At 53.2% G+C, this 27,112-nt stretch overlaps 1 protein-coding gene across 1 annotated transcript in view; it reads right to left on the bottom strand.

Moving 5' to 3' along the window:
• HDAC4 (histone deacetylase 4) overlaps nt 1–27,112 on the bottom strand; it is a 230,705-nt gene that overhangs the window by 5,905 nt on the left and 197,688 nt on the right. Inside the window, exons 17-24 of the mRNA XM_054723477.1 lie at nt 25,879–25,925; nt 22,197–22,304; nt 20,110–20,165; nt 18,057–18,144; nt 16,251–16,370; nt 15,368–15,465; nt 8,498–8,616; nt 6,737–6,870 (exon numbers count right to left, since the gene is read on the bottom strand). Of these exons, the coding sequence (XP_054579452.1) occupies nt 6,737–6,870; nt 8,498–8,616; nt 15,368–15,465; nt 16,251–16,370; nt 18,057–18,144; nt 20,110–20,165; nt 22,197–22,304; nt 25,879–25,925 (770 nt within the window). The remainder of the gene's footprint in view (nt 1–6,736; nt 6,871–8,497; nt 8,617–15,367; nt 15,466–16,250; nt 16,371–18,056; nt 18,145–20,109; nt 20,166–22,196; nt 22,305–25,878; nt 25,926–27,112) is intronic.

Here is a 27,112-nt window from a genome sequence, read left to right as displayed (position 1 = left end):
AGTGCTGTTTCGCCCGCCATGTTGGCAGAAGTCAAACGTGGGGATGCCAGCGTTGCTGAGGTTCGTCACCCACTGCTGCAGGGGCTGTGCGCCTAACACTGACATCACCTTCCAAAGGTGAGCAAGGGCGTTTCCTGGGAGCACGGCTCCCTCTGCTGGTGTCTACCTCAGAGGCACAGGTGAGCACTGCCCCGGGGCTGCCGTCACTGTAACCACCAAAGGGAGTGCCGCTCAGCTCTGCTGCTCCACTGCGGCCTCCACCAGGGAGAGGAGCAGTGTCCCCAGGGCACTGGCCCTTTGTTGAGGAAGATGAGGAGCAGGGCCCCAGGCCCCTTGCTGGACATGAAGCTCCAGCAGAAAACAAGCCGTTGAGATTGTGGGGTCATTCAGTACAGCCTATGTGCCCCAATCATTAGGTCCCAAATTGAATATTTTGCTAGAAATTTGTTTTGCCAGTGTTTTAAAAAGGAACACATTGCATAAGTTATCAGTCATCCTGAAGCAGAGGGGTGCATTAGAGTGTGCATGTGCACACACAAGAGGAAGTTACTACTGCTGCTGCTTCCCCATCTCCAGTTGGCTCCCCATGCCACTCTCCCCAGTGGGATGGATACAATGGTGGTGGCTAGCCCTCCAGGGTTATAAGTCACCTCCTCCTGTCACCCTCAGCCCCTCATGTCTTAGCCCTGTGACATGTCACTGCCGGCCGGGACCCCCCATCACCCATTCCCTAGCGTTAGTGCAGCACCCGAGGCTCACTGTCTCTGTCCCCAGCACCTGGCAAGGCGTCGGGGGGGGGGGGGGGGGGGGTGGAGCTCTCACAGGCTTGTGAAGTAAGGCAGGAGCCATGAAGGGTCCTGTCCTGAGGTCACACCCCTCTGCCGTGTAAAGTTACATGGAATTCGGGGGGAAAGAACGGGAGCGATCTAGCAGGAGAGTGACCAGGGCCCTCAGCTGCATCTCTGGAGACCGTTTCCCCCGGGCAGTGGACAGGAAAGCCGGAGGTGCTGCCTGTGCGTGAAGGATAGAGGGAAACAAACTCAGGTCAGCACCAATGGCAGGGACTGGGTGTGTTTCTACTGGTTTCATTGGATAACAAAGGGAAGGTAAAAGGGCGATTGTGGACCTGGGTGTTTAGGGCAAGGCCGCTATGCATAAGTGGAACAAAGCATGAGTGATGAGATGCTACTGGCTTGTACTGAACCAATTCTTTCCACGAGCCTTTATGGGCGCCTCCTAGCACCAGGCCTGCTCCTAGCACCAAGCAGTCAGAGACACTGACTGCTTCTCGCCTGGACTTAAGAAAAGGGGCCAGGAAGAGGGGACTCACCCCTCAAAGTATTACCCTAAGTCTGAGGGTTCTCTGCAGCACCTCTGCCTCCGCCCATCTTCCTGTGGCTGCCTTCAGAGGGGCCTCCTAGGCCCAGTTCTATGCTGCCAGCCGGGCCCCTCCACCCACCTGTGGCTCCAGTTGCCTCTTTGTGTCCATTGCATTCCCCACACATCCCTGCTGCCCCAGCATTTCCACAGCTGCACGGGAGCCCCACAGCTACCCGCCAGGCCCAGTGGTGACACTACCAGACCTGTCCCTCTACACAGTTACTTCAGGGTGACTTGAGGAGTGGGTGGTGAATCCTCCACTGAGGCAGCACCAGGGGGCCTAGGAAAGCTGGTGACAAGTTGGCAAGCTGTTCTCATGTTGGTTTTCAACAATTTTTAAAAAGCAAAAATAAATCATAAGAGAACTAATAACCTGAATTCCTTCTTTAAAAAGGTTAAAGGCTTGAGACTTGGGTAAACAGCAGAGTAAGGAAGTACACCTGTGGCGACAGCACCCTTCCCCCTAATCGGGGACCAGCTGGGCAGGCTGCCCAGCCCTCCCCACCTGCTGCCTCAGGCCCTCATGTGAAGAAGTCCCTGCCTGGCTGGGAGGGCACGGAGGTTGCAAGTGCCAGGATGCTGCCAGAAAGAGGCTAGTTTCTTTTCTTTTTAAAAAATGTTTTTATTGATTTCAGAGAGGGAGAAATAGACACATCAGTGATGAGAGAGAATCACCGATTGGCTGCCCCCTGCACGTCACCCACTGGGAATCAAGTCCACGTGCCCTTGACAGGAAATCAAACTGTGACCTGGTTCATGGGTCGACACTCAACCACTGAGCAACAATGGCCGGGATCTTTTCTTTTCTCCTTCTTCTTTTTTAAAATATATTTTTATTGGTTTTTAGAGAGAGAGGAAGGAGAGATAGAAACATGGATTAGCTGCCTCCATACACCTCCTGCTGGGGATTGAGCTCACAACCTGAGCACGTGCCTGATGGGGAATCAAACCAGAGACCTCTTGGTGCATGGGTCGATGCTCAACCACAAGTGACATTGGCTGGGAGAGGACAGTTTCTTGGGAGACCTGTGGGAGAGGCCCAGGCCCGCTCTTCCTAGATGGATCCTGTCACCTGCAGAGTGGCAGGGTGATGCCTTCAGGGGTGAGTGCATCCCTTCCCCATTCTTCCTCTCTGTGGGAGATTTGGGGGATGTGTTGCAGAGAACACGAAGCCCATACTCCCAATCAGCTCGGGCTTGGAGGCCTCAGTCGCTGTGCCTGGAAACTAGACCAGTGGGTGACATGCCACCCTAACATGCTGGAGACACTGGTGTGCCATGTGGCGGCTCTTCTTCAGTAACCAAATGCTCAGAAAGCCCTATCACTCCCTCCCTAAGTAGGGGAAGAGGTTCGGAGAGAACAATGCAGGCAATGTTGTCCCGTGTCCTTGGACTGACCTAGGGCCAGCACAACTCATCTCCCCCTCATGCTCCAGCCTGGCTTCCTGGCTCTCCTGTCTCATATTTTATAGTTGCCAAATCCTCTTGGAAGAGAATGAGGTATTAAAAAAAATCAGCCCACTGGCATGGCTCAGTGGTTGAGCATCGACCTATAGGAGGTTATGGTTTGATTCCTAGTCAAGGCACATGACTGGGTTGCGGGCTCGATCCCCAGTGGAGGGCGTGTAGGAGGCAGCCGATCAATGATTCTCTCTCATCACTAATGTTTCTATCTCTCTTTCCTTCTCTATTTCTCGCTGAAAAAAAAAAAAAAATCAGCCACCAAAGCTGAGTGCTGTGAACACAAGAGTTTCTTGCTGCCAGGGCCCCACAGTGGGAGCTTGGCAGTCAGCACTAGACACACTGAACCTGCTAAGCAAGCGGGGACAGGGCCCAAGATGGCATCCACTCTTGACTGTGAGCTACGCTTTTGCTGAGCTAAGTGGCTGGCAACTAGGATGACTTCCTTACCCATTTTACAAAGGGGGCCTGGGAGGGCCAACTGTCACTGTTTCCCTACATCCTGCTGTGACAATGACTGGGGTGAGGAGGATGGTCTGTATGTGGGCACAGCTCCTTCACACCTTTGAAGGACGGGTGAGGGCCCACCTTCCAAGTGTCGTCAGCAAGGACTCAGGAGACTGGACAGACAGGAGGCATGCACTGCCCTAAAGCACACACACGTGCACTGGGGCCTGCACACAGCTGAAACTACGGCCACTGCTGGCAGGAGGTGACCCTGGCCGGGAGTGTGAGCATGTGTAAGCATGATTGTGAGTATAAGTATAGCTGAGTGTGAGTGCAAGCATGACTGTGCAAGTGTGTGCATTTGTAAGCATGTGTAAACATGACTGCGAGTGTGTGTATGCATGATTGTGTGAGCATGTGCAAGCATGCCTATGAGTGTGAGTGTATGAGCGTGTGTGAGTGAGGGGGAGATGGCCGACTAAAAGCAGATAACCGGCTCCCAGACTGAGTGGACTCAGTGTCTGTCTTTGTGTCCACCTCTCACACACACAGCTATTTGTAATCACTGTGTTTTGTCACAGCCACACCTTTCCCAAAGTGTAACAACATAACACAGTTGCTAAATTTCCAATGAAAGCCTTTTTTCCCAACATTGTGGCTCCACCTTATCCTCTGTGAATTCCCTCATTGATCTCGGAGTTGGGTTGAATGAAATGATGGCATTGATCCCTGATATGCCACATGATTAACCAGAAAATTGGTCCAAACCAAACGCTGCTTTTGGGGTGACATGAGAATTGATGGTCACTCACTGCTCATCTTAGCCCCCCACCTGCTGGACTCCCTGTACCTCCGTTTACACTGCTCCTGCAAAACGTTTGTGTTTTCAAGGTCAGTTATCACCAATAGTTGCAAAAAAAGCCAAAACTGTTCAATGAAATGGCTCTTGGGAGCAACGTGGACCTCGGCACAGCGCGGGTCTCCTATCGTGGGCTCTGTTCCCGCCTCTCTCCTCTGGAGCCACCCCACCAGGTGGCTATGTTGGCCACAGCTGGCTGCCCGTTGTGTGCACCAAGTCGTCCAACACGCCATAGATCAATCCACTTCAAAGGCCGCAGGGCAGAGAAGTGGGGCTCCGTCCAAGTTTCTTGCATTAAAAGTATTTTTAAGAGACCTTGATAAACCAGTGTTTCCTGCTTTCTGATGTGTGTAAGTGAAGGAACATTTTCTTGTCAGAAGAGTGAAGCAGGAAGCAGGGACAGGCCCTAGTTGAAAGCTCAGTTCTCTATTGTTATTTTAAAATAACTTGAAGAATCAAAAAGGTTTGGGATGGTTTAAATACGTAAGTCAGTTGCCTTTTAACTTTAGCTAGAAAGGGAGAAGACTGTTTTATGTGAAGAAAGGCTAGGTGAAATTCTATGAGCACTTTAAAAAGCACACTGGCATTTTATTTGGGAATATTCAAGCATATCGCTAACCAGCTGACTAGACATGAGGTGCCACCAGGACCTTTGATCTGCTTGTGATCTGGCTTAAAACGAACACCATCCACAACAAGCAAGGTGGCCGGGGAGCAGGGGCCAGCTGGAGCGCCACAGGGCCTGCAGGAGCTGGGACCACACTCCTCTCTCCTCCAGCCCTGAGCACCCTCACCACAACTGCAGCCCCAGGAAGCATGTGGATATGGGGCCACACCTCTGTTCCCTGAGCCCATCAGAGGTTCACAGAATGGGTTCAGGATCCCCCCACCCCAAGGATGGTGCTCACTCAGTCCACCCTCCTCAGGACTGGCCCTCGAGAGGGGCAGACAAGAGCTATGGCCTTCCTCCCAGGTGCCCACTCCCCAAGGCACCTGGCCTGGCTCTCCGCTGCGGACCATCTCACAGGGAGGACACACACAGCTTCCTATGGTCCCAATCCCACATCAGGTCACTGTCACACTCAGCTGGCTGAGGACCGGACCTGGGTGATACCTCACCTTTGCTTCCACATGACACCTGTCATCTCTGTCCCGCCTGAGCCTGGCAGGACACTGGCCATACCCTTCCCTCCTGCCCACAGCCTACCTTCTGTCAGTTCATGCAAGTCACAGGGAACAACTCGGACTGGGAACAGCTCGAGGACAGAGTGCTACCTCACATCACAGGAGACTTCTCTACAACTGGCCATCTCCCCAGTCTGGTGGATGCAGTGAAGTACAACATGGAGCTTGGAGCACCTGCTCGAAGCCCCCCTCTGCATCTCCCCACATGCCTCGTGGGCCCTGTCAGCTGTGTTTCGGGGGGAGGCGAGGAGGTGGGTCTAAGGGCAGCCTCAGGACCGGCCAGGGCGGGCTCCCAGTGACTGCCTCCTGGAGGAGGCCTCTCGGGCACTCAGCCCACAGGCCAGAAGCTGGAGATGGAGCCCCACTGAGCAATGAACTTATGAGGGTGCCACACCCAAGATGGGCCTTAACTGGAGCCTTGAACTCTTGGTGTTGACCAGTAGGAGGGTAGCTGTGGAGATGACGGCCCCCTGACTGAACACCAGGTAGCCCTGACCTGACTGAGGAGTGTGCTCAGTCACCGTGTCTGATGGGTGAGGGAGATGAGTCCCAGGGGACGGGACGGCATGAGAGCAGGGGCCCTGGCACCTCTCTGTGTGGTTGGGCCTCTAATCTAGGGCACTCACCCGAGCTCCCCAAATACCAGCCAGCTCATCTCTAGGACCCACGTGTGACGTCAAAGCAACAAGAGAAGCTACACTGGGGGGATCTTGAACCTGCTCCATGAACCTCTGATGGGCTCAGGGGACAGAGTTGTGGCCCCATATCCAAAGGCCTGTGGGTGGATTTAAAGTTTCAGGAAGTGTGGCCATTCAGCGGGCTAGGCATTCCTGGAGGCATTTCCCTCCCACCAGCCTGCCCTCCCTGGTCCACGTCAGCCTGGAGTGCAGCACTCTCAGTGGCTCTCCTCCAGCCTCGGAAGTTGCCTCCCCTGGTCCAGATCCTTGAGCCCCTTTGGTCCAGCTACTGCGTCTCCCTGACTGTGTCCTAGGCCTCAGTGAGGACACTGTGCAGAGCCGGACTTGGGTGTCTGTGAGCCGGGAGGCAGAGGCCTCTCACCCAGGGCCTGAGACTCGCACAGAGACGCCACTCCTGGAACCTGCCTTAGAACCTCTGGGGAACTGACGGTTGCTGAAGGAGGAAACTGAGAGTCCTCTCCAGGTGACCCACATGAAGGTGAGCCCCTTCAAAACACAGGACCCTGAACCATCTTTTTAAGATGAAGGGTTCTTGATGATCCTTTTGCTCACCTCCTTGTGGCCATAATCAAGCAGTTTTGTCAGACGTGTTGCCTGAGTGGGGGTGGAGAGGATATCAAACACTGAGGGGGAAGCAAGTGAAGTGGCCCATACAGGCCTGGGTCTGGAGCCTGCATGCAGCGACCATGGGCCTCTAGTCCTCCTACCTCGTTTCCCAGCAAAGCAGAAACACATGCTTCTGAGGCGTCACAAATGGCCGTGAGGTCGTGGCCCCCCTCCAGGGCCAGAACTATCCGGCCACCAGCCAAGCCCATCAGCTGCTTCGTCAGGTACCCGAAACCTGCAACGGGAAAAGGGAGATACAAGTAGAGGGCAGGGCGGGCGCAGGGAGGGCGCGGGGCCGACGCTGGCAGCAGATCAAAGCGTCCAGAAGTGCATTACATCACATTACAGACCCAGGGGGCTGGCACACTGCGGCTCATAATGGAAGCCAGGTTCGATCGCAATAAATTCATCGAGGAATTCTGTTTGGGATCCTGTTTGATCTGTGTGAGAGCAGGAATTACGGTTTCAGTGCTTTGATTTCATAATGCTGCAAATCACCTCGTTTGGGGGATGGGGATGGGCCTCAGGAGGGGCCTCCAGGTTCTCTCACATGGGGACCAGAGGCCAGGAGACAGGGCGCCTGGAGCAGGGCAGCTGTGGGCAGCCTCGGAGGCATGGCCATGTCCATCCCTGAGGCTAGGGGTTCTGGTTAGGCGGTGTGCTGGGCACACGCATGAACACACACTCCAGCACACACGTCAATGCTGTGTGTGCCCCTCTAGGACTCTGACATCTGCGTCTGGAGTGTCTGGCTTTCATCAACAGCCATGTTCCCTCCATTGCACCCACGTCACCCTCCAACAGGCAGAAACGTGATGGGTAATGATAATTACCACCCTCGGCCAGAACAGCCTGACATTTATTAAAAAGCCTGTGAAAACTATGCCACACTGGTCAGCAGCCCCATTGCCAGGTGGCCATCAGCAGACCCGTCCCCACGCTGGCAGCCGTTGGCACTGTAACCTCCCGAAGCCCTGGTTTGTTTCTGATGGAAACAGGGACATAGGCTTCCAGGCTACCTGGTCACTTCCTTGCCACTAAACCACACTGCCCGGGTTCAGGTGGATATGGGGGGCCCCGCACTGGAACACGGCTACGCCAGCATAGCCCTTGGTTTGACCTCTTTCTTCTCTGGTGACCCACACTCTCCCTGTGGGAGGGGAGAGACGACAGGCTCTCCTTGGCCATCTGCACCCACGGGGTCAGCACGAGGAGCCCCCAGGGTGTCCTGAGAGAGTCCCAGGATTTAGATTGCTGTGACCACCGCAGCAGGGGGCTGGTGGTGGTGGTGGTGGTGGCCAGGCAGGGGTGGGGGTTCCCAGGGCCTTTCTGTGGACCGAGGCTCCACGCCAGTAGGTCTCTGACATGACTTGCTGTGATGGCAGAAGCAGAGGCCCCACCCTGTGGGAGGGCGATTTTTACAGGACTCCCTCCCATAATGGAAGCAGGGCCTTCATCTAATGCAAATCCTTAGACGAGCCCATAATCTGGGCTCCCTGCTCCCTCCAACTCTGAACTGAACCTGCTCTCAGCTACCCCCTTCACAGGCGTTAGGGTCTGTTCCTGCCCTCAATGTGAGCGACCACACCAGCTCTCAGTCGGACTGGAGACCCAGCCCCTAGAGTGGCCTGCATGCGCCCAGCTGAGCACGAGCCCCCCAGGTCAGCACTGTGGGTTGGAGGACCTCCAGGGGGGAGGGCCTGCGGCCTCCTGGACCACACCATCCTGCTGCCCCCATTGGTTTTCTGGGGCTGCCCACACTGTCACGTCTCTGGAAATGTCACTGAAGGGGAGATGTGAGACACAGCACAGCTGGCCACAGAGACAGCACGTCCCGTTAAGCTCCTGAAAACCCGACTTACATTTGGCAGAGAGGTTGTAGCCGCCCAGAGGTGTGGGGTGGCCCTCCACGGCGTCGAAGCCTGCTGACACCAGCACCACATCCGGGGCAAACTCGTTTGCGATTGGCATGACCACCATTCTGCAAAGGGCAGGAGAAGGCGACATTGAGGCAGCGGGGACACAGATGGGGAGGGCTGCTTGGTCACTGAACGTACCTGCCACAGCTCCCTCAAGGTTAGTGGGCTGAGGGCTCCTATGGAAGCTGGAATCTGACAGCTGATAGTTAGACTTCACAGTACCTACAAGGTCCAAACCAACAAGGCCCTTACGAATGCTTAGAGCAGCTGCGCACTGGTTTTGTAGGAGGCTTATCTGCAGGCCATGGAGGTGGTCTGTAACCCCCAACACCAGCCGCACCAACAGGGGGAGGTGGAGCCAGCTGCCAGGGCTGCTAAGGGTCTTCCCCAAAGGTGTGGACGGCTCTGCTCACCTCACACTGGCTCTGATTCAAGATGGGCACAGCCATGCCCCCAGCACCAGGGACACAGGGCCGTGTGGCTGAGGAGGTGGGAGAGCCCTTCAGCAGCCCTGGCCCCGAGGGAGCCCTCCTACCTCCGTCTACTCACCCTGAGGGCCATGTTAGCAACAAATGACCATACACACACTTGCAACGGTGCTGCATCGGGTTAGTTAAAAAGAAATTCTACACTTGAGATTTTTAAAGGGAAAACTGATGGTCACATTAAAGAGAATTGATAGTTAAAAATACACTCACTGAGAGGGTTGGGATTAAGTTATATGAGGGAAACAAGGAAAAAGGTTTACTTGAATACAGAAAAAAAAACTAAACACAAAACCACCACCTGGGAGCCTGCAGTGTAATTAGGCCAGTGTGTCCCTAAAACATGTGCTTTGTATTTTAATTGAAGAACTATAAATTTGGAGCTCAGCAGTGGTATCTGCCATTTAAGCTTGTTTCTCAGACTCTCCTTCCTTCCTCTGTAGATGAGGTGGGCAGAATCACAGGTGCTTGGGGCCCATGATCTTAAAGTGGGCAGAGGAGGACATGATGATCTAAATGCACTGGGAGCCTCTGCCGACGCGTTGCCGAGCCCCACTGGAGAAGTCCAGCGTTCACAATTCCTCAGTCTGTTTCTCAGAGCAGCTCAAACAGTTTCTGCTGCACCAAAGGCTGCTCGGTGCTCCTGCAGCTCGCCCAGCGATTCATCTCTGAGTCCCGGTTCCCTTCACTTGGGGCTTCAGAGGCCCTCGGGGGGAGGAAGTCACAGGCACCGGGCATGGCACATGGTCCTTCCCCAGGACAGAGCCCAGGGACACCATGGCCAAGGACTTTTATTACAGAATGAAGTTGCCATTTAAGTCAGCAAAGTCAACTCCATAAAGTACCAACTTTGTCCAAGGACACAAACATGCTCAAAATTAAATGTTCCTCTACTCCAGAACTACCCTGGATTGCGATCCCATTGAAAAGCCACCTGGTCCTGCAGGACCCATGCTGCAGAGCACCCGGCCCTACTCCAAGAACATGCACCACCCAGTGCTGAAGGACCCCGAGCCAGCGCTTCCTGAGGAGAGTGTGGGCTGTGCCATGTGGCTTTCATCTGCTCCAGTTGGGACTGAGTGCCTGCCATAAAAACAGGCACTGGCAGCTGAGAAACTTGCTTCTGGAACCTCACACTGGAGTCACAGCAGACGGACCAGGCTGGGTTTTGAACAGTTCACTGCATTCCCTTTTCCAAGGCCAAGCGCAGTTCATAAACTTCCCCGGGAAGCACCTCTGCACAGCCTCAGGGTGTGCGCCTCGGGCACCATCCATCAGGCCCAAGGAACAAAACACAGGATCTGGATGGGCTTGGCTAGCTTTCAGTCTGCAGGCCACATGGCCATGAGTGAGCTGCACACACACCATGTGAACACACTAGCATGACTGTGCCCCAGTAAAACTTTACTTAAAACACGTGGTAGATTTGGCACGAGGGCCCCACTCTGCCAACCCCTGCTCCACACCCGTCATTACAACCATGGTGATGCTATTCAATGCCTGGCACCAGTTCCAGATTTTAACATGTTTCATTGTATCTATGGGGATGTGGTAACCAAAGTTCACAGATTCTGTGAACGCAAAGGGGTGTCTGTTACACAAAGCACATGCTCCTGAGCAGGCACGGGGTTGTGTTAACAATCCGGCCACGACACCACCCCTGTGCCCTAGCTGATCTGTTCCTCCAGGTGCCCTGAAACATCATCCACACAGATGGGCCTGTGGACGCCTCCTCTCTTGAGGTGCCTGGAAGCTTGGGTTGCCAGTGCTATTTGCTCTCCTCAGTCTTCCTTCTGTAGCATGTGCTTCCTGTAGATGTGTGATACGTGTCTGCAGCTGGGACGTTCCTGTGTGCTGGAGTGGCCTGACCAGGAGCAGCAGTTGCCAAATCGACAGACGCCCCTCCCTACGCCCACCCCTACCCCCATCTTACAGGAGGTGGTTGCCCTCCACACTTGATGGCACCATTTCAACAATCAGCATTGTGATGATTGAAAATTCTATCTATATATATAAAAGCCTAAGTGACCATTATGACCGGTTGATCAGTCGCTGTGACGTGCACTGACCACCAGGGGAAAGACGCTCAATGCAGGAGCTGCCCCCTGGTGGTCAGTGCACCCCCACAGCCAACCTCCCACATCCGGCCAACCTCCTGCCATCCCTCCCCCCAGCTGGCTGGCCCCGATCGCCAGCCAGGCCAAGGGACCCCACCCGTGCATGAATTCGTGCACTGGGCCTCTAGTTTATTATATGCTGTGACTTTGGTGCTTTGGGTCCCATCTTTTGAGAGAGCCACAAAAACCATGTTTGCACTAGAGCCACTGGGCCAGTGGCTGGAGCAACTGTTCATCAAATATTTGAACTCTGCTGAGAGTTAGAATCAGAACAAATAGAAATTATGGGAACCCATCTGCTCTGGCCTGGCTGCCACCAGCGGTGATGCCCACAGCCCTGCCCTGCTCCTGTTTACCCACAGGCATGGTGGCCAGAGAAGGTGCACAGACAGCTAGGACACAGCTAGACCCTGAGGCTGGTCTGAGCTCCCCCCACACTGAGAAGACCAGTCTCCTCCCTCCACTCCTGCACCCGCAGTCCCCCTCCCTCAGGCTCTGGGACTGGGGGCCCGTTTGCTCCCAGCCTCCTCACCTCCCAGAGGTCATCCTGGTGAAGTGGGCACACGCCCCTCTCTCTCCTGTAGCCTGCTGGGGGTTGGAGGGATGCTTTCCTGGGCCCCTGGGCCTCTTGACTCTAACCCATTCTCACTCTTCCCCTCCCTGCCTCTCTTGCCATGTCTTGCTTGGCAGGCTTCTCCATACCCCACCAGTCACCACCACAGGAGGCCTCGGACCCATGCAGCATCCTTCCCTCATGGTTCCCACAGCCTCACTGCCATTGTCCTCAAGGCCACCTCCACTGCCAGGGCCCTTTTGCTGCTTGAAGCTGACCTTGGCCTCTGCCTCACTCTGGGCAGGGCTCCAGCTTCCCCACTGGGCACTCTCCTCCCCCAGGTGCTCAGAAGAGCAGTGTGTTTGCTGTCACTTGTCCCCACCTCCCATTCACTCCTGCACATTCTGTCTTAACCTCTACCGACTGTCTTCCCTGAGTCACCAGTGGCCTCCTCCCAACTGCCAAATAGAGGGACACTTTCTAGCTGTTTCCTGGTAATCTGCTAAAACACCATTGACCCCACTACGCCGTCCTCCACTGACCCTGCTGTGCTGTCCTTCGGCCCAGCCCAGACCTGTTCCTCCTGGTTCTCTGCCCACTATCCTCACCCTCGTCCACCAGCACTTGAGCCCCCGTCCCCCCTCAGTTCTATCTGATCACCCAACATTTTCTGAGATGGCCCTTCTCACCCTGTACCCCATTCTGGCCAGGGTTGCCATGCTTCCCTGGGCTTGTCCATGGGATGTAGTGCAGTCCACCCATCCTGGAACCAACTCTGTCACCAAACTGCCACGAGATAGCCGTCAAACATGCAGAACACATCACCTTAGTCACCTGGCCAGAGCCCTGGACACTCACTGTCAGAGTCATGGTCCAGCTCCCTGGATGCAGCCACACAGCCTTGACTGGGTACTGTGGGAAAGCCCCATTCCCCGACACCCGTGCCAGCTCACTCCTGCAGGACTTGTAAGTGGGCACGGGTACATGCACCTGCTGCAGCCCTGTGGTCCCCGTCTGCGTCACCTGAGGGGGCAGGCACTGAATGGGTCACCTGTTCTATCCCCGCCGCCCAGGGCAGGGCAGTTGAACACGAGACTGCCCAATTCTGAGTTTCTAGCTTACATCTTTTGCTTCTAAAATCACCGCAGAATGTCCTCAGGTAAAATTTAGAGACATGTTGAAGAGACATGGAGAGAACACGGAATGTCATGGACATTTCAACAGAAAAGTTAGAAAGAAGCAAAACACACCTTAAGGACGTAACAAAAGTCAGAAGTGCCTCAACCTGATGCCATGCCTGAAAGGCTAGGGAAGGCGACGTGAACCTGCCTGGCTGTTCAACCACTGGGTCACTGCAGTTACCACTTTGGGATGTGCAGGTCCCCTGACACCTCTCAGACACTATGTCACAATGAAATCCAAATCACGACGTCAGAGTACGGACAATCAGGATTTCACTTCCTCACTGCTGATAGGTGGACCTGCTGGGCTGCCAGATGCAGGTAAGCGAGGGGTTAAGGAAAGTGCACCATTATCTCCTCCAGCCCAAGCCCTCAGCTCCTCAGCCAACTTCAAAGCTTCACTCCACTGGTTTGAATTAGGCCCCCTTTTCTCCTACAAGCCTCCCGCCCCAGGAGAAAGCGCCGCTGCTCCTGGATTTCATTAGGGGCAGTTTTCTTATCTCCTCCTCATCGCAGGCTTGATCTCCTGAAATGCAATGTGGCAGGCAGGGTCTGAGGAACACGGTGCTCCGTCTGAGGCACGCACTGTCCGCAGGGCCCCAAAGGGAGCAGCACAGAAGAAAGGGGAAAACGGATCCTGACCCTCTTCCCCCTTCGATCAATGCCCAGGGAACCATAAATTGTAAACTTCAAAGTGCTATTTTACATTAAAATCAATAAAAAATAAAAAAAACGAAACAATTTTCCTTTTCAAAGAAGTTATTTAAGCTTTAAAAAGCTCATTTGATAAGGTATCATCATGTACACACTTGGCAGGAGATTAAAACAGAATGTCGACAGCAACTCCGAGGGAAAGGTTCATCTTAAAGGCTGGCCCGGGGTGGGGGACAGCTTCCAGGGCCGCCTGGCTGCCCACCACCAATGAAATGCCGGAGGAGGTGCCGACTCGTCCGCCTAGGATCAGAGTGCACAGGGCACAGACAAGCTGCAAGGGGCAATCCAGTCAAAACTGGCCTGAAAAATGTCTGAAAGAAGAGAGAACTACCCAGTTTTTATCACTTCAAGCCTCAGTTTAAATAAAGTTTTACCTTCTCTGCCTACACCAGGTTTGGGCTGTGTTGTGCCTTGGTCCCCTGGGTGGCACCAACATTCACTTGGGCACTGTTTACACCCCTCATGGTGGCATCTGGACACCTACTTCCAAAGGAACCCCTGAGAGGGCCAGTTCTGAGGCAGGAGGGGAGTGATGCCGAGTGGCTGTTCCATGCACATGCAGCGACCTCCCAGGTGGGGAAGCCACACGGGTTCAGATTTCATGAAGCTGATATTTAACTGTGCACATGAGAGAATTGTCAGATGTTTTGGGGCTTCCTTCTCTCTTAAATTAGGCAGGGTAATTATAAAAATTCCAAGATATTTGATGGAGTAAGAAACATCAAAATTAGACCAATGAGGCCAGGAGAAAAAGTAATTCAGTGCGAATCAGGGTAGGTCTTCTAAGAGGTAACTGGCTCCTTTTCACAGACCAATTCCGTTGTTGGAGCGGCTGACGGAAGGCCTCTCCATTGCAGCCCCCCACACGCATGCTGGCATTGGGGACTCGGACCCCGTTCTGAGGTGAGTGAGCAGATGCTGTGAAGGTTCCTGTGACCCACGCAGGTCTCACTGGGACGCGAGGCAGAATCCTCAGCAAAGCTTTCGCAAGACAGTCCTTAATGGATCTCAGCCTCCAGAGAAGGAGGCGGAAAGTCACTGGAGATGCCCCGGGGCACTAACTCCTGGGTTTTCTGAGATGGTCAGATGTCACCATTGAACAAAGCTCTCCTCCTCTCAAGGGCCCTGCCCCACCCTGAGCTACCCAATCTGCCATTTTAAAGTCAACAGAGGCCACCTGCGCTATAGGAATTACTTCAGTCTGGCCCAGATCAAAGCAGAAATCACCACTTGACGACAAAAGCAAACACTGAGGCTCAATTCTAGGGCCCAGAATAACACTAAGCAAGTGCATGAATGGGGAGGCCCTCTAGTTTATCAATAAAGGAGGAAGATCTTTTCTGTTTCCTGTCTTCTCACAGAGGTTTCTGGAAGCTAAGTCAGGAGACCACAGCCTTCCAGATTTGGGCACCCACTTTTCGTTAATACAGCACCTCCTGACCTCTTCACTGAACCATTGGGACCCCAAGTGCACAGCCTGGAGCTTTGCAGACAAAGGTCAGAAGACAGCCTCAAAGATTCCACCTTCAGGTTATAGGAGGAACTGAGACCGCGCCCTAGGGCCTCAGAGCATCGCCCCTCCACATGCAGGATAGAAACGTCTGTCTCTGCAAGGTGCACCCTGGGGATGCTGGAGGGTCCTCCTGAGAGGGGTCTGGGTGCTTATGAAGGAAAGTGAGGGTCAAAATCAACAGAACTGAGACATGGGGGTGGAGTTCCTCGAGGCCCCTAAATGCCCGTGGACAGGAAGCCAGGACAGTTACCTGAAGGCTGCCAAGTACTCTGCATCTCCCATGGGGGGGTCAAGGCCACCAGTGAAAGCCATGTTGACGTTGAAGCCCACGCCCGGCCCTGTGCCCACCTGTGAGAAGGAAACACGTGTCAGACCCTTGACAGACAGCCCCGGTGGTCCCACAGCAGAACTGTGGCTGTGATCCTCATGAGCTGTCACTGGCCCCTACAACCCTTGACATGCTGACTCTGATGACGGCATGTTTTCACAGAATCTGGGGCTCTCGCCCCGCCCACCTGACCTGTGGGTGCAGTGGGAGCCACCCTTTCCCTGGGCCCTGGATGAACTGCAGCTCTGTGCTGAGTGACAGATACAGGCCAGCAGAGGGCCACTAGGAAATGCCTGCAGACGAGGCTGCCCTTTCAACTTCCTTCCGGGAAATAAGATCCGGAGGTGGAGCACTTGTTTGCTTGGGTGCGATTCCCCACTGCTGGGGCTTCCACAGGCTTGGCTGGGCTGAGGGTGTCATGAAGGCTCTGAGCCTGTTGTTCTGGGACCCACTGTGTGGCACCACAGGTGAAAGCAGAGCACAGTCAGCCTGCCCGAGGGACTGGACAAGAGCACGGCCTGCACAGCAGCTATTCCTAGAGGAAGAAGGGCACCCTGCTCCCCGCTCAGGAACACCTCTGTCAGCCTAGATTGGGATGGGAAACGGTCTCCAGGCCTTCACTTACAAATCAGACAAAAATCAGGCTGCTGTACACACACGGGATGGAATTCAGGCCAATGCCTGCCTCAAGTCACCTTCTGGGGTTTCCCTTGCTTCTGCTGTGCAGATGTCCACTCTGTCTCCAGGGTAGCCCTGCCTTGAACTCCTCCCAAAGTCCTGCACACTTACAGGAGGCCCTGAGTACCTCGTCAGGCGCCCCGCTGCCTGGGAAGAAGTTGCCATCGTCGTAGCGGTGCAGTGAGATGTAGAGAACATTGGGGTCGCTGTAGAAGGCCTGCTGGGTCCCGTTTCCATGGTGCACATCCTGAGAACAGGGAGAGCGGACTCAGTGCTGGGCCATGCGAGGACATCTCCCAGGCTCAGTCCCCCAGCAGCACAGCCAGGCCACTAACTTCATAGGAATGCCAGCCCCCTGCCTGGGAGTCGGTCAGAGGGCCCCAGGGACTAGAAGGAAGGGTCCCAGGACTATGCCTGAATTCCTAGCACCAGAGTAGACTGCAGGCTTTGGCAACAAAAGGCTGGTGTTTCAACCCTGTCTGAAGGCCACAATTTTCCAGATCATTTTATTAATTTCTTGCTCGGCTATGTCTGTGAAAAGTGAGCAGCTTCCTCCTCCCTCTGACCATGGCTGCTGATGTTCGAGCACATGCGAAGTGTCAGCTCTGTGCCTGACGCTGGGGTAAGGGGAGGGGGGGCGCTATCCCGCAGGCTGAGTGGCAGGTGCACAAGGCACAAAGCACTGTGGGCCCAGGTCCCAAACTAAATTGACAAACCACTTCTCCTAATCACACTGGGTGGCCAGGCTTCCACCAGGCCCTAGGCCTCACTTCCTTGGCCAGGACCACGAGGCCACCGAGACGGGGGGCCTGCTTCACCCAGTGTGCACATGAGGGGCTGCTTGCGTGTCAGTGATTGGGAATACCAGAGAACTGCTTAGTATCTTAGCACATGCCTTGGGGAGGTTCCCTGAAGGTTCCTTGCAGGTCAACATCTTTCGCTGACGGCTACAGCCACACCTGCGCTGATGACGCGGCTGAGCTGTTATAAATCACGTGGCACTTGTCGCCTCCCAGCATTTCTAGTTATTCCCTTAGGAGCAACTAAGGGCTCAGGGACACAGGCGCCAGGCACACTGCAGCCAGTGACTCTGTTTTCACATAAATCACGTGGCCTCAGCCACCTAAGTGCCCCTGGATCTCCGTGACCAGCGCTCACATCTGGGAGCTTGCCAGGTATCCTGGGTTGTGTTTTGGTTTTTCTTATCCAAAGTGAGAGGACTTTGCATTATAAATCATACTCCTACCTGGTGTACCTAATTTTTTTCCTTAAAATTTTATAAAATTAATCATAAATACCAAAGAGAATACCCTTCACTCCCCTCCCCTCAAAAAAAGAATTAAGTTAACACCTTGACTATCCACCTCCAGTACCAGAACCCATAACCCTGATTGTGGAGTTCAGAGGTCACAGCGTTTTTAACTAGAGCTTGCCCTTTGGGGCGCTGGGATTGTGAGAAGCGGCACTTCCTACAGGAAAATGGGGAAGGAATGTAAAGCAGCACAAATTGGGTCTCCAGTGCTGGTGCCGAGGCAGGAAGGGCACTTTCTAATAAGGGAAGCCACACATTGGTCCAGGGGACAGTGCGGCCTGTGCTCTCAGACGGAGGCACCTGGTGCAGGCTGCACCGTCTCCTCTTAAACCTGCTTCCCAGCGAGGCTTTGTCAGGGTTGCCCTCAACCACTGGCACATTTCTAGGCATTTTGGGAACCCAATTATTGGCAGGATCAGCTGTTGGAAGTTGTGAAATAGATCCGTAACAGGTCTGGGTTTTTATTTTCTAAATCTTTGAGATAGTTTCCAGAAGCTAAGGTCCCCAAATCTAGATGTCTAAGGAGGCAGAAATGCCTGCTTTCTCCCTCTACACGGGACACAGTCTTCCTGCGAGAATCACAGCTCCCCGAGCCCTGCCTTGGGGAGGGAGGCCCCTTACCCAGTCCACTATGAGCGTCTTGCTCACATTCAGCCTCTGCTGGAGAAGCCTGGCTGCAACAGCCACGGAGTTGAAGTAGCAGAAACCCCTGCAGGTAAGAATCAGGAGAAACGGAGAAAAAAAATATAGGTTTGGATCAGGTGGGGGTTTTTTTTGAGGTTTTTTTTTAGAGAGAGAGGAAGGGAGAGGGAAAAACAATCGATGAGAAAGGTAAATATCCATGAGCTGCCTCCTGCACACCCCCTACTGGGGAGCAAACCCACAACCTGGGTAAGTGCCCTGCCCAGGAATCAAAAGGGCCACCTTTTAGTGCATGGATGACGCTCAACCAATTGAGCCATACTGCCCAGAGCTAGATCAGTTTTTAGCAACTTACAACAGAACCACCAAGAGTTTAAGAGAGTCTGGTGAATGTACAGTTTCTAATCAAGCAGTCTGAGAACCTTACTTGATGCTTATGATTGACAGACAGACCAGTCTCCTGTGTGCAGACGGCCAGGCTCCCTGTAAGAAAATCCATTTCACTTTGTACCAACATCTCCCTCTTACTGGCCTCTCAAGAGACACCATGGGTCACAGAACACAGACGTGTGACCTATTTTAGTTGCTCACTGCCCATCTTTCCACATTCTAAGACATATGACAATGATGTATACAGGCGCCCCAGTGACTGACTGTAATTCCAGTGTCTTATTCAAGAGAGTAAGAAAAGCTAAGAAAGTGATCCAAGTAAAAATGAAAGTCTTCTCAGTCTAAACCTGTTTTTATGGAATTCCCATAGAACCGAGTGGCCTGCTGTTTTGCTTCTGGAATCCAGGCTGCAGTCTGGGAGCCGCCCTCTAGGACGTGCGGCTGCAGCTCGTTGCACAGCGGAGGAACTGCACTGAAAACGTCCCTCTGTCACCCACTGTAGCCATTTGTTTACTACTCAGAATTTCCAACACTGAGATTCAATCTAGAAGTCACTCTGAGCACTGAGACAAGGCCCTGCTCCCAGGTGGCCTGGAGTGAGTGCTCTGGGTCATGGGGCAGCAAGTGACTTTTCAGGTGAGGCTGCAAATACACCAACCCACATCCACCCCCTTCTTCCTACACAAAGATGATTCCTTCTGGAACTCTGCTCTGACCCCCTCACTCCTGATTTGAAATGACAGGAGCTCCTCTAGGCATCACGGATTAGTCTGTGGTCCCACTGTGGTCTAGCGGCTTTACGAGGGCGTTGCCCACCCTGCGCTTCCTGGCTGCACCTGACAGTGCCGTCTGCCAGGTGACATACCATGACTCATTCTTCAAGGCACGGCCTCAACGTCACCTCCTCCTAACTCACCAGGGCATCTCCTGGCCAGGGGAAGCCACCGTGTTCACTGGGGTGGTTTCCTAGTCCAATGAGATTGCACCTCACCCTGCAGGCAGCAGAGGCATGCTGCACAACACCTGAGGCTGAGTCAGTCCTTGTGACCTTGCCCCAGGTGAGTGTGCACCAGTCACTGGCTCTCCACGAACACGATGGATTGGACAATGCATACACCACAGGCACCACCTCGGCCACCGCCTCAGAGGCGCACAGCTAGGGGAATCCAGAACCCGGAACAAAGTCCAGAGAGCGGGCCATGAGGTCATAACTCTGGGACTTCAGCTTCATCATCACCATACCATAAGCAGTTACCTGAGAGGCCATACTGAAAACAAGTGGAGTGTTTGACCCTGAATGCTCAGTAACAAGGACGGGCCACATGGACTCGTCTATACGATGTAAGTTTTCTCTCCCAATTTTTCGCATCACACTTAACAACTGACTTGTCTAGACTAATTCTGTGGATTCCCTTCATTCCTTTCCATTCTCCGATTCACCTTTTCATCACACCTATCAGCAAATTCGACCTTTGACTCCAGAACTGCTCGGTTAGTCACTCATGCTAGATCGGGGACACTTGGTGCTGAAGACATGCAAGCACATTCCACATCACAGGAGAGCTGGCAGGTGGCAACTTCAGTCCTTTAAGGAGTCAGACACCAGCCCCTCCCCCACTTGCAAGGCCATGTGTCTACTTACATGGGTGTACTCTCCTCTGCGTGATGTCCTGGAGGGCGGACCACGGCAAAGCCATTCTACACACAATACCAGACATGTGGGGGGAAACAGGGAGTAAAGATTGGTTTCACATCAGTGAGAAAATCATACAGACTGAATGGTTAGCAGACTCAGAGGACACCGAGGATGTGGATTTATGCGGAACACAGGGCACAGATAGGAACAGGATAAAGGACTGACTGCAGCATTGCTGAGATGGCTAGTCTACAGGCGATTGTGGTTACTAAGGGAGAGTCGTCCCTGACTTTCTACCTTTGCCGGCCTGCTGGCCAGGGTGGACACTGCTCAGTGTGAGATTCTGGGAGGGATGGAGAGAACCCTTAGTCCACCTCTGATCAGGACTCTCCAGGAAGCAACCTGATGGGGTCCCTGGGTGTAGATGAAATAGAGGGGCTCAGCTGTGGGGCAGATGTCATGTCCCAGTTTGGCCTTGACGTGCAGGTCTGTCATTATCACTGCAGCTCAGTGTACAGGGGAGTGGACCACATGGAAAACAAGCCCAACAGCACCTGGAAGAAATGTCTCAGAAGCTGATGGAAGCTGCACACCCCTGCCTTCCGTTAGGACCTCTAGGTCAGGTAGACTTTAAAGAACCATCCACTTTAAAGACACTCTGAAGCTGCTGTATACACTGCACAGGATGTATACACTGTATAGAATGTGTGCACTGTACAGAATGTATACACTATATAAAAATAGTTTCCATGAGCATCTCTTGGTCTCACCGGCAACAGGAAGCTGCATGGTCAGTCTATACACTCAGTAGTGCAGATGCATCTCCCTGCACACAGACCCTGTGTAGCGGTGTTCAGAGTGCAGACCACAGACCCTGGGGACCCTGTGCCCCTCCAGGGGCAGCTGTCATAATGACTCTAATCTTTCCCACTGTGCTGGCTACTGTGTGGATACACTGGTGGGTCCACTGAAAGTGTCATAGCAGGAACTCAGGCACCCACATGCAGCGCGATTTTTGCCACACATTTGCAGGGGAAAAGGCAGAATGTTCTCAATGAAGCAGTAAACTTATCGATTTCATCAACTCTCGACCCTGAACACACGCCCATCCCGTGGAGAAGCGTGAGGCTGTGTGAGCAATTCTGCTGCTGACCCGAGCCTGGCTGCTCTCTGCAGGAGCACCAGTTTTCCTCAAAAGCACTGCCAGAAAACCGCTGTGCACACTGAGTGAATAGGACTTCCTCAAAAATAAACCAAGTGAGCTGTCACCTCAGGGAAAGTGGCACTCAGTGGTAGCTGTTAGCGCTAAGATCTGAGTGTTCAAGTGAAAATAAGCCAACGTTCGGGGAACCTGGATGACCACTCCTCCTGGCACTCAGAAGACAGTCCTGAGTGCTGACTGTGCAGGGAGACGGGCAAGGCTGGGAAGACCTACATCACCCAATGAGCCCATATTTCCAAGTGACCACTGTTACCCAGGTCACGTGTAGACACGGGATCTATTCAATGTGTGAGACAGGCCAATGAATTTTCAGGTGCCACATTGCAACTAAATTCAAGACTTCCACTTGCTGAATTTTGGTGCGGCATCAAAGAATATCCACAATTACCTCAAAAAGCTACTAAAATACGCCCTTTCCACAATTCCGTGTCGGTGTGATACCGACTTTCTTCGTGTACTTCAACCAAAACAGCAGAGAGCACACAGAAGTAGCTATGAGAACCCAGCTGACCTACTGAGCCAGACAGATATTTATAAATATTTTTGAAGTTTCTCGGCTTCATCTCTAATATGGTCCATGCTGATGACACAACTTACACAAAAGTTTTTGGGATGCTCCAATACTTCCTAAGACTATAGTGCTTGAGGACCCATACCTTGGAGGACAGCTATGTGATATGTTTATACAGATGTAGGAAATGTTCCTCTTGATTCACAGCTGTTGACAGAACAGGGTCCCCTCTTTGCGCCTCATTGTGCCTGTCTAGAGGGGGAGTCGCAGTGGCTGTTTTCTCCCCCCCCCCCCCCCGCCCCCAGAAATGTCCAGGCAGGTTTCCTGCTAGGAGCCCGTCTCTGCTGCGTGCTCACTGACCTTCAGCTCCCCCGTGGCCACCTTGAAGACCAGCTCCACCACACAGCCCACAGCCAGGCGGGCTGCCCCCGATGAGTGCACCTCGTTCCATATGGTGTCACTGTCCACCTGTGGAAACAACACTCAACAGTGAGACCCGTGCCGTGGGCTCTTGTCCCAGAGCCTGTCTCTTCCTCACCAATTACAGAACATACCTTACCTTTTTTCAAAGGCATGCCAAAAATACTAGGCAAGGAAAGAACAGTGCCTGCACCAACACTAGTGTGTCTGGGTTTGCCCCTGCTGGAGTGTCACTGTATTCTCAGCTGCTCCGACACACTCGAAGCTGAGTACAGATGTCAAGGTTGCCCGGTCAGTTCCTGTTTGTTTTTACTACAACTGCAGTCGAGTTAAACTAAAAATTAGCAAAATGAAATGTGAGAAGAATTAGAGGTCTTTCCAAATTATTGCCTTATTTTGTGCAGAATTTAATTAGAAGCACCAAATACTTGATAAATTCTACAGGAATGGAGGCATGGAGTGGGGTGAGGGGAGTGAGGGTCTCCTGGAACATCCTGGTGGACAGTGTGCCATGCTCTGCCCAGGTGATGGCATGTCTGCTTGTTCACTGCCACTGTGTGCAGATATGTCAGGAATTTCTGTGTGTGTATTGGTTTATTTATTGAGGCATTTTAGATTTTTTTAAGGCTGGGAGAGAAGGAGACAGAGATTTAGGCCTCAGTTTTGTGAAGAGTGTCTCCTTGTAGAGCAGGGGGAGAGGAGGGCAGGATTAAGCACAAAGTTCCTGGGTGCTGTGCCCCACCCACATGTGCCTTGGCCACACACACTGCATGACCTGTTTTGGGACACAGCCCAGCGAAGATTCTGAGTTGTGCAGTAACATGATTGTTTATCTTTAATACAGCATCTGCGAGTCTATATGAGGACCCTACTCTCCAAATTCATCTCCTCCAAGCACTGATGCTTTGGGACCCCAAAGACAGAGGCCCGGGCAGCTGCACACTGAGATGTTGCTGCCAAACCTGTGCCTGCCCCTCCTGACAGGTGTGTCCTGGTGCACAGGCTCTTGCCCACCTGATTACGACACTGACTATTCATGTGGGTGGATGAACTTCTTTCAAGGAAGTCTTGAAGCTGTATCTTCAAAGCCAGATGCTTTAGAATAAAGTACATTTCTGAGGGGTTTGAGCCACTGTCTGATGAGTGCTACTTCTCGAGGGTTATTCTTTCCAATGACCAAACCTCTATGTTCTTTAAATAGTTTCCAAATGTCAAAGGAATGCTGTGCACTTCCCCAACTCTCCCAGCTTTTATATTCAACTTCCAAAGCCCGGCTTCTGAGCTAGGGCACACTGCTCTGCTGTCCTCGGACGGGCCGTTCACACAACCATCTGCACCCAGCCCTGGCTACACAAACACCTCATAAAATCAAAGGTGACAGCCCTTGACTGACAGCCAGTGGGGGTAGCCACCAGCTGCCTGTGCCTTCAGGAGGATGACACTTTCATGGGCAGGCCAGCCCCAAGGCTGCTCCTCTGGGGACCAAAGGCAGTTTGGGCAAAACCACTCAGGCTATTTCTCTCTACAGGCGAAGATTTGGGCTTTAGGGCCAAGTAACTCAGTGTGGGAGGGAGTGAATTCACACACCATGTACTTCGAAGGTCTCTGCTCTCCCACTGCCCACCCTGGATCCTGTACCATCCTACCCAGAGCCAAGGACAGCCCCTAGCCCCACAGTGGGATACCAGGATCTTCCACTACTTCAGGGCTGGCCCTCCAGCTGCTGGCCACTAGACTGTGGATAAGCCTGGGATGGTCAGCCCTCAGCCCTGAGTTCCAGAAGCATGAGGTTCTGGGGAGGGAGTGCAGCCTGGACAAGTGGCACCGTCAGGAGGCGATCCTGCTTAGAGCGAGGCAGCAATGTGCCTGTTAATTCAGGGCAGGACCCACTGCACGCAAAGATAAGAGTGGATGGAGAAGACTTTCCACAGAGACTGGGGTGGACAGACGAGGCGGCCCTTTAGGAGTGCAGAGCACGGGCACAGCACTCAGCACCATGGCCCGCCAGGCAGGGGACTCACCAAGTCCTCACTTGAGAAACCTGCAATAACGAGGAGGTGAGCAAAGCAATTTCTTTTACCTGGGCTGAAAAGAGGTAAATCACCTTAGCCTCTTTTAATACAGTTAAGGAAGAATGAGTTATACACCTAAATGCTAATTTAAAGCAACTCAGGAAAAAGGGAGCAGCTTCTCTTACTGCTTCATAATGTTCCCACCCACCCTCGGGCTCCTGAGGTCGGCTGTGCTTCCTGAAGCCTCCAGGGACTGGACCTGGTACTGGAAGGAGATGCTGAGGCCCAGGAGGACTGTGCTGCACCAGCAACACAGGTAATTATGGAAACAATGGAGAGACACCCTGTGGTTCACACTCCTAATTATCCCACAGTCGCCCCTCTACCACTCCATGTGCTGGGACTTTGTCCCCGAGCTTGGGAGCCTCTTGTGCCTGGGTGTGAGCTGAGCTCTGGTCAGCCTGCGGTCAGGTCTGGACTCACACTGGGGAGGGGCACCCAGCTCAAGGTCCCACTCAGCTTTCATTTGTAAATTTTAAGTCCTGCCTTGCCCCGTGCTAGCTGCAGGGCTGTGCGAATCCAAACCTTTTCAAGTCTGGCCAGAAATTTGCCCCGAATTAAGAGACTGCAGCCTACTTACAATTCAGAATAAAACAACTCTAGGAGGGCTTGGTGGTGGATGAATAAATGCCGCTGATTCCCTTTCTGACGGGATAATTTTCAAAGCAGCGATTTTTGTAAAGACTCAGGAAGAAAACAATTTTGTTTCATTTCCATAACAGAATCCAGACCTTGGGCTTCACCCTGAGATCTGTAATTACACGCACACCCTGCCGCTGCGCAGTTTCAGCCCGACAGCTTTGTTGTCCACTTGGTCATTTCCCGGGTCGCTGGGACCTCAGGGCCAGCAGATCGCCAGAAGGAGGCCCGGTCTCACTTTCAAACTGCAGCTCTGTTCTTGCCCCCATCCTCCCTCATCCAAGTGGGTGGGGGCCGGGAGCCCCTTCTTTATTAAAGAGGCTTTGGTTGGGGAGACCCCACCTTCCTTGAACCGAGGGAGGCCGAAAGTCCAGAAAGTCCTCCTAGTTCAGTGCCCACATTAAAACTCAGGTCCCCATAAGTGTCTCCCTGACCTGATCTGATCTGCTTAAAAGCATGTCAGAGTTGGAAAAGCAGTGAACACACCAAACTGGCAGCTTCTGGAACTTCAATGGCCCCTAAACATCAGGCTTCTGCAGTCCGAGCTTCACTGGGGCTTGGGTTCGGACATCGGGACAACCACGGTTTTCACCACCTGAGTCGGGACAAGCAAACCTTGCTCTGCAGCTAGGAGACCAGCCTGCACACCCGATCTCGTTTCCTAAGGCAAGCCACGGGTGCCAGACGACCCTCCCCAGGAAGGTGCCCGAGTCCAGCCATCAAATGCTCACAGGCTCACGGGGCCTTTGAAGCCACACGTGTGAGCGGCAGGGCAGCCCGGCCGCCAGCCCGTTTATGGAAAACACCTGGCAGCCATTATCCACTCGGCAGAGAGCGAGGCGGCGGTTTCTGTGACCACTGGGACCCTGAGAACAAACAGGACATTATTTACACATTAAAGAAATACTTACCCCAACACCGCCACAGGGCAGCCTGACAAACATGGATGTCAGCGAGCCTGCAGGAGAAGGAGAGCCAAGGTCAGAGGGCCAAGGTCACAGGGTACCTGGCTGAACTGAGCACAGAGTAGGCTCTGGAAATGCTGCGGGTTCCTGAAAGGCGTGGGTACCATCATATATACCCAACTGAGGGCAAACTAGTTTTAAAGATAGAACTGTACCCTCCTATGCTGGGGTAGCACCTGGTGGGCAGTGGGTTCTGGGCTTGCGGGACCTTCCTCAAGGCAGGGGTGGCACCCATCGGTGGGCTTTGCTTCCAGCCAGAGCTTGTGCACCTTGCATGCCAAAGCCCCATGCTCCTGAAGGCTGTGTCTGAGCAAACCTCTGTCACCTGATCTGACCTGGCTCCATGGTGAGCCTCACTGTCGCCCTAATGTTGGGTTAAGTCCCAAGAACAGACCTGACCTGGATCCATAGAGAGCCTCACAGACAGTCCTAACGCTGGGTTAAGTCCCAAGGCCCCAGCAGCCCCCTCCCCCGCAGCTGTAAACAGGGAAAGGAGCTGGAATACAATGAGCCCTTCAGACACAAGGAATCTTTCTAGAATGTGAATAAAGACAGACCCATCCCCACTGACAAATGTTTGAAGTTCACTTGGATGGTGCATGAAGTTGACCATCTGGGAAGGCCTGCCCAGCCCTAGAACACAGGAGCAAGCCTCCCCAGCCCTTTCCAGGTCACCGCCATCAGAAGACGACCCCCTGACTTCCAGGAACACCTAGGAGGGTGACTGACCAGCCCCCTCGAGTCCACAGTGCACTGTAGCCCAGCCGAGCTGTCCCTGCACATCCGCTACACAGGTCTTGCACAGGACTCAGGAATTTGTGGATTTAATTAGAAGAGGAAGAGAAGCCACCCAGCCATGTTTAAACACCTAATTAGGGTTAAGTTAATACCTGAGATAATCACCAGCTATTACTATGTCTGGGACACTCAGACTGACGGCAGTGGCGTGTCCTGGTGAGGACAACCCTCAGATTAAAGTAGATGCCAAGTGGTGAGAAGAAAACCAATCAGGTGTCCTCATAGCCATGTGAACAGATTTTAAAACACAAAGTTTAGCAGAAAAGAAAAAGTAGAGTGATTTATAGTATCATGGGTGCAAACTGCACACACTTGATGCTGCCCTGTGACTAGAGACCTCCCTGTGGCTGGAGTTGGGGTTACTGTTTCGTGCTGTGGCAGA

The sequence above is a fragment of the Eptesicus fuscus genome, chromosome 11 (genome assembly GCF_027574615.1).
Source record: "Eptesicus fuscus isolate TK198812 chromosome 11, DD_ASM_mEF_20220401, whole genome shotgun sequence".
NCBI lineage: Eukaryota > Metazoa > Chordata > Mammalia > Chiroptera > Vespertilionidae > Eptesicus > Eptesicus fuscus.
Note: the sequence above shows the minus strand (reverse complement) of the source record. Positions and strands in the feature narration are given on the sequence as shown.